The 7890-nt window shown below is 41.6% G+C and overlaps 1 protein-coding gene across 1 annotated transcript in view; it reads left to right on the top strand.

The window, feature by feature from the left end:
* Positions 1–6419, top strand: part of rbbp8 (retinoblastoma binding protein 8) — a 51521-nt gene extending 45102 nt beyond the window's left edge. The window contains exons 17-18 of the mRNA XM_043709304.1: positions 3077–3218; positions 6297–6419. Of these exons, the coding sequence (XP_043565239.1) occupies positions 3077–3218; positions 6297–6397 (243 nt within the window). The 3' untranslated portion in view covers positions 6398–6419. The remainder of the gene's footprint in view (positions 1–3076; positions 3219–6296) is intronic.
* Positions 6420–7890: the final 1471 nt, after the last annotated feature.

Consider the following 7890-nt stretch of genomic DNA (forward strand, 5'->3'; position numbering starts at 1 on the left):
ATGGAGATGGAGAGGTCCAGGAGGGGGAGGGAGGTGTCAGAGATGGTCCAGTTAAATTTAAGGTCAGGGTGGAATGTGTTGGTGAAGTTGATGAATTACTGAGCCTATCGCCTGTCTCTTTGATGACTACGTAGAGCAGTTGATCTTCTCCCCACTCCCTGCCTCTTCCTCCGCTACATTGATGACTGCATTGGCGCCACCTCCTGCTCCCGCGAGGAGGTTGAGCAATTCATCAACTTTACCAACACATTCCACCCTGACCTTAAATTTACCTGGACCATCTCTGACACCTCCCTCCCCTTCCTGGACCTCTCCATCTCCATTAACGATGACTGACTTGGCGCTAACATTTTTTACAAACCCACCGACTCCCACACCTACCTGGATTACACCTCTTCCCACCCTACCTCTTGCAAAAATGCAATTCCATATTTCCAATTCCTCCGCCTCCACCGCATCTGCTCCCAGGAGGATCAATTCCACCACAGAACACACCAGATGGCCTCCTTCTTTAGAGACTGCAATTTCCCTTCCCACGTGGTTAAAGATGCCCTCCAATGCATCTCGCCCACATCCTGCACCTCCGCCCTCAGACCCCACCCCTCCAACCGTAACAAGGACAGAACGCCCCTGGTGCTCACCTTCTACCCTACCAACCTTCGCATAAACCAAACCATCCGCCGACATTTCCGCCACCTCCAAAAAGACCCCACTACCAGGGATATATTTCCCTCTCCACCCCTTTCCGCCTTCCGCAGAGACCGTTCCCTCCGTGACCACCTGGTCAGGTCCATGCCCCCCCTACAGCACCACTAATCCAGAATATTAGAATTCCACGTCAAGAGAGGGAAGGATAAGAGTCAAAGCTGGATTTTGTCAGATTCCTGTGATTCTCCTGTCCATCCAAACCTTTTGATGAACGTATGCAAATCTGGGATGGTGTGATGCAATGTAAGCCCCACCCTTATGCCTTTAGTAGTGCTTGGGCAGTAAAAGTCCCAGCTGTTTCGTGTTGCGAAGCATTAGAGGTGAATACTTTTGTTGACAGTCTGTGTTTCTTCTCTTCAGCTAGTTACTATGTGAATCTGGGTTGATATAAATAATTCATCAAGTCTATTGAGGAGATGTTTTGAATAATTCATGCTGTGCGTGTGACCCAGTTACTCTGGCACTAACTTAGACACAATCCATTTTATGTAAATTGCCTCACCCTCGAACTTCTAATAGAGCCATTGATACCTTAAGTAAATGTGATTTGGAGATGCCGGTGTTGGACTGGGGTGTACAAAGTTAAAAATCACACAACACCAGGTTGTAGTCCAACAGGTTTAATTGGAAGCACACTAGCTTTCGGAGCGACGCTCACTACCACCTGATGAAGGAGCATCGCTCCGAAAGCAAGTGGGCGGCACGGTGGCACAGTGGTTAGCACTGCTGCCTCACAGCACCAGAGACCTGGGTTCAATTCCCGCCTCAGGCGACTGACTGACTGTGTGGAGTTTGCACGTTCTCCCCGTGTCTGCGTGGGTTTCCTCCGGGTGCTCCGGTTTCCTCTCACAGTCCAAAGATGTGCAGGTCAGGTGAATTGGCCATGCTAAATTGCCCGTAGTGTTAGGTAAGGGGTAAATGTAGGGGTATGGGTGGGTTGCGCTTCGGCGGGTCGGTGTGGACTTGTTGGGCCGAAGGGCCTGTCTCCACACTAAGTAATCTAATAACCTGGTGTTGCGTGATTTTTAAGCAATTGTGTGCAAGTCTGTCAACACCATGGCTATATTGGCCCTGCAAACCTTAGGAAATTTTAGGCTAACATCTTTACTATCATACTTTTAAAACTATATATATATTGATGGTGACAAACCCTGCTTAAGGATGGATTTTAAAACCTACACCCCCCTCCATCTTCCTGTCAGCTAACCTCATATTAATTGGATTCTTATTCAGTACTTAACTTTCCCTGATACTGATTTAGGCATGATACTATTTTTTGAACAACTGCACACAAATTTTAAAAGAAAATTATGATTTAGATTGTAAACAAGATTGTTTTCTGATGTAGTAGAATTTCTAAGATGCCAAAGCACTTTGTAGTTAAATGGTATGAAGTTGGTTTAATAACCCACAATGCAAGTTCTAAGACTCAGGAGACCAGCTGTATCACTACACACAGAAGACCATAAGACATAGGAGTGGAAGTAAGGCCATTCGGCCCATCGAGTCCACTCCGCCATTCAATCATGGCTGATGCGCATTTCAGCTCCACTTACCAGCGTTCTCCCCGTAGCCCTTAATTCCTCTAGAAGGAGGATCCTTGTTTCATGCTGCTCTTCCCTGCTCCTGATGGTTTGTTTCAAAGGGAGTGCATGTAGTCGAGCATCAGTGCAGTACTTTGAACCGCATTGGTGTATGCAGTTAACAAGGGATACACATGGTTATCACTCCCTAATGTTTAGTAATCAGATATAGGGCTATAAGTAAAATAAAAAGGCAAGAAGCAGTTAAATAGATACTTTTCCTTGAAGGATGAAAATGTTTTACCAATAAAGGAACAACAGTAAATCATAATTTCTCCCTCCCCTTGCCTCCCAGAATGGGCAGTTATGCTATTTATTATTTTCTTTCTATAATTGAACCATTTTTAAAATTCTAAGCATAGTGTAATCTAATCATTACTGAATTTATCTAATTTCAAATCTTGGTAGTATTCTGTAGTTTGTGTTTTTGTGATTGTGTGTTATGTGAATTGCACTGTGATGTAACTCAGCTGCTGCCCTGGGGAAGGGGCATCAATTCCAACAGTCATTGATAGTATATTGTTAATTAGAAGAACAAAAGAAAGTGACTTCTTTGACCAGATTTTTTTTCTCTTTTTATCCTCCCATCTATTGTTTCTATGAATATTATGTTCTCAACTAAGTTTTGGTGCTCAGAACTATTTGAAGTCCCGCTGAGAACTATTTGAAAATGGAAGGAGAGAGTTGTTATTGACGAAGAGTATTGTTCTACTTTACAACTTGCAATTTGAAGTTCAAGAGTACAGTCTATGTTGTATATTCTAATTCATTCACCTTTATTTAAGTATTATGCAGATCTACCAGAGGAAGAAAGATTGAAAAAGTTGGCAAACTGCTCAAGGCATAGATTCCGGTACATCCCACCAAACACACCTGAGAATTTCTGGGAGGTAGGGTTCCCCTCAACACAAACCTGTGTTGATCGAGGTGAGAAAGTACAGACTAACTTGGTTGGGCAGTCAAGTTTGTTTGTTCTTTTTAGTGATAACTACATTCTTACATATAACTCTGTTTGCTTTTGACAGTTTTTATTTTCAAATTAACCAGGGGAAACCATTTTAATATTGTTCTCCCGGTTTGGGACTTGAGAGAGTGCTGCCTCAGGGAAACCTGATGTGATGTGTCTCATCAGCGTTATTAGTTATTCTTAAGGAATAACATAATTTGGAAATGCTAATATTACAAAGTGCGAGTACTAATGCCAAACTTGTCTCTTAATGGGTTAGGACTAATAAAGTGATGGCAAAAGTGAGGACTGCAGATGCTGGAAATCAGAGTCTAGATTAGAGTGGTGCTGGAAATGCACAGAAGGTCCGGCAGCATCCGAGGAGTAAGAAAAATCAATATTTCGGGCAAAAGCCCTTCATCAGGAATGAAGGCAGGGAGCCTCCGGGATGGAGAGATAAATGGGAGGAGGGTGAGGCTGGGGAGAAGGTAACAAAGAGTACGTTAGGTGGATGGAAGTGATAGGTCAGAAGGGAGGGTGGAGTGGATAGGTGGGAAGGAAGATTGGCAGGTAGGACAGGTCATGAGGACAGTGCTGAGCTGGAAGTTTGGAATTGGGGTAAGGTGGGGGAGGGGAAATGAGGAAACTGGTGAAGTCCACATTGATGCCCTAGGGCTGAAGTGGTTGAAAAAAGCTCCAATTTTTCCTGCTCAGACGCTGCCTGACCTATTGTGTTTTTCCAGCACCACTCTAATCTGGACTCTAATAAAGTGATGACCAGACAGACAAAGGTCATGTGGTACCAGCTGGTATCAGATTTCCATAACAGCATTTAGCCAGTCCCATTTCTCGGGTTTTATCCCACAGTCCAAAAATTTCTTTCCATTCAGTGTTTATTCAATTCCCCTCTGAAACCCTTGCATTACAGTGTGCCGAATAGATACGGATATCACGCTGATTTGGTTAATACAAGTTCCTTTACGTTTTTTAGGATTTAAAAAAAAATCTATATTGAGTTTCACACTGGCTTTGATTGTCCTTGTGTTTCTTCATGGTTATGGTTTCTTGAAAGAAGCATTTATACTGATCCTTGTTTAGGGGTCACTCGTTAAATTACAAAATAATGCACTCAAAATATTTAAATCAAATTTATAGCCAAATATGTGTGACCAAGTCACAACAACTACGGTACAATGTTAAAATGTAAATTAAAATACTTTCTTGTAACAACATCTCAAAGTGGAGAATAAGATGCGTTAACAGAAACTTTGTTATTTATAGCAGTCACATAGCTGGTCTGATAACACTTTGCCACATAATGCAGCCACTTCTCAGTGTGCATCCATGCAGAGGTACAGGAGAATTAACACTTCTATATTTATGGAATTCAGGGTATTGGGAGGCTGAATAAATTTGATTTCATGCCTTTAGGCCAATATCTTTAACATTATGAAAAAAGATATTTGATGTTCCAACAGTTCACTCTAATTGTTCTAGAGCTAGTATAACTTGCTCTTCACTTGAACTCTTGGAGATCATTGTATAGTTAGTTTGCTATATTTTATTCTGGTAATACAGCAGTTAGTTTGACACTTCGGATAAGCTGTTGGGAAAGAGAGAGCTATGAAATAAAGAGGCAGTGAGAATAGTGGGAGCCAGATGATTGGCTTGGGGAATTATTGTGAAGTCATGCAAGGCAATCTGCTTGAAATGGGGAGTAAAGCATGGTAATTAGTTTGCACATTCTCCCTGTGTCTGCGTGGGTTTCCTCCGGGTGCTCCGGGTTCCTCCCACAGTCCAAAGACGTGCAGGTCAGGTGAATTGTCCATGCTAAATTGCCCATAGGGTTAGGTGCATTAGTCAGAGGGAAATGAGTCTGGGTGGGTTGCTCTTCAGAGGGTCGGTGTGGATTGGTTGGGTCGAAGGGCCTGTTTCCACAATTGTAGGGAATCTAATCAAATCTAAAAAAAAATTACTTTTACCCTGTATAAGCCCAAGTTTGAGTAAACTCAGTAAAACTGATCACAGTAGTTGTGCTATCTTCATGTAACTGTAAAATAAAGATCTTGGACAGAATGAAGAAGTAAACATCATGAGTATTAAATCAAGGTTGCAAGTAGATTGTCATCAGACAGAATGCAAAATGATACTTTTCTATGGTGAAATCCATTTATTTTGATACATAAATGCGAGGTGCTGCATTTTGGCAAGCAAATCTTAGCAGGACTTATACACTTAATGGTAAGGAGTGACCTTGAAGTGCAGGTTAGTAGCTCCTTGAAAGTGGAGTTGCAGGTAGATAGGATAGTACAGAAGACGTTTGGTATGTTTTCCTTTATTGGTCAGAGTATTGAGTACAGGAGTTGGGAGGTCATGTTGCGGCTGTACAGGACATTGATTAGGCCACTGTTGGAATATTATGTGCAATTCTGGTTTCCTTCCTTTTGGAAAGATGTTTTGGTACTTGGAACGGATTCAGAAAAGATTTACAAGGATGTTAGCAGGGTTGGAGGATTTGAGCTATAGGGAGATGTTGAATAGGCTGGGGCTGTTTTCCCTAGAGTGTCGGAGGCTGAGGGGTGACCTTATAGAGGTTTATAAAATCATGAGGGGCATGGATAGGGTAAATAGACAAAGTCTCTTCCCTGGAGTGGGAGTCCAGAACTAGAGGGCATAGGTTAGGGTCAGAGGGGAAAGGTAAAAGAGACCTAAGGGACAACTTTTTCACACAGAAGATGGTATGTGTATGGAATAAGCTGCTAGAGGCAGTAGTGGAGGCTAGTACAATTGCAACATTTAAAGGCATCTGGATGGGTATATGAATAGGAAGGGTTTGGAGGGATATGGGCCGGGTGCTGGCAGGTGGGACTAGATTGGGTTGGGATATCTGGTCAGCATGGACGGCTTGGATCGTAAGGTCTGTTTCCATGCTGTACATCTCTGACTCTATCCTTTTCCATTGAGAGCTGACATTGCACCACCTAGTGGTATTTAATTTAAATTGCAACTTGAAATAATCAAATCTCTCAAAATCAAATATGTCTGCCATTGATGCTCAGGTTACATCAAAGAAGAAAACACACCTTGTCAGCGCCCAAGACGGAGGCGTCCTTACAATCCAACATTTCTACCAAAGGACAAGGAACAGAATATGACTTAGTTATTTGCATAAAAGAGAACATCAAAAAGTCTGCATTGAAGAATACAAAAACCTTTTTTGCTTTAAATCTTATATTGAGAAATTGTTATCCAATGCTTTTAGTAGCAGCCTGTGAATCTAGCCTTTTCTTTCTATATTTAAATTATGATTGCTTTTCATCTGTATATTAGGTGGAAATGTTGGCATTTGCACAATCTGCATAAGATATGGTGCTATTTGTTGCACTGGACAAATATACAGTTAATAAGTGTCTATAAATTCAACTTGAATTTTTGAATGTATATTAAAATTGTAGTGTTCATTTGATAATTTGTCATAAATAACACATTAGTACAAACTAATAAAGAAAAACAGCCCTTGAACACAAGCTTGTTCATCAAATAATCTTAATGCAACAAGTAAGCAGGTTAAATAATGACTCGAGTGCTGATCAGTATGCAACTGGCCAATGAAGAACAGTACGGTCTCTTCTGAGTTAGTGATAGCCCTATGGCTGAAGTCACCGGATTCCAGGTAACTGAAAGTTTCTCTTTCAAGTCATCTTCAAATGGAGGACAAGGGCAGCTGGGTTCTTTGTCCTGATTTCTACTCAGTACCAGTTGCTTGAAATTAAGCATTTCTGAAAGAAAGATGAACCTGTTTGTGATTAATATCCTGACTGCCTTTATTGCTCAGATTAACAAATGAACAGTGACAACTCTGGCGAGGTACTAGGGGCTGACTGGCCTCTTGAGAGCTATTTAGAAGTTCAGTGCAAGCATGAGTGTGGAAATTTAAAAAGTAAACCAGTTAATTCTGACAGAGGGCACAAGATACTCTCTGACTGTGGAGTCTTCTGATGTCTATTACTCAGCAGTATCATTTCTAACACAACTGAAAGCCATAGCTAACAGTTTGGGAGTGTAGCAGGGAGTGGGAGAACCAAGAAAGAGAAAAACTATCTACTTTGCCTTATGCTCACTAATCCATCTGTGGGATCGGCATCTGTCTATGAAAAGCATTGATTAAAAATGACTAAAATGGAAATTATGTGATAAGAAACTTAGTGCATACCTCGGGTGCCCTCCATAGTGTTGTTTCACTTTGCTAAATGGGATAGATTTTAAACAGATCTTCAATCTCAAAACTATGCATCAATGAGGCAGATCTTATGACCTCATGGCCTGTCATATCCCTCACTCGGTCAAAGTCAGCAATTCAGTCCTGTTTCAATGTTTGCAGAAGACCATGCCACAAGAACTTACTGTATCTTAAAAACAAGATGCCAACTTTGTGAAGTTATAGAACAAGGTTACCCGCATGCTAAACAGTATTCAATAGACAGAGCTAAATTACCACACACCCAGAAGATCAACTCCTTCCATATCCAGTGATGAATCATGATGAGCATAAGAAATAGCTGCAGGGTGAGACTGTTGTGACCTTTCAGGCCTGTTGCAGCATTCCATATGATCAGGGTTGATCTTGGCTCAACTTCACTTTTTCATTATTCC

Source organism: Chiloscyllium plagiosum, chromosome 19 (genome assembly GCF_004010195.1).
Source record: "Chiloscyllium plagiosum isolate BGI_BamShark_2017 chromosome 19, ASM401019v2, whole genome shotgun sequence".
Classification (NCBI taxonomy): Eukaryota; Metazoa; Chordata; class Chondrichthyes; order Orectolobiformes; family Hemiscylliidae; genus Chiloscyllium; species Chiloscyllium plagiosum.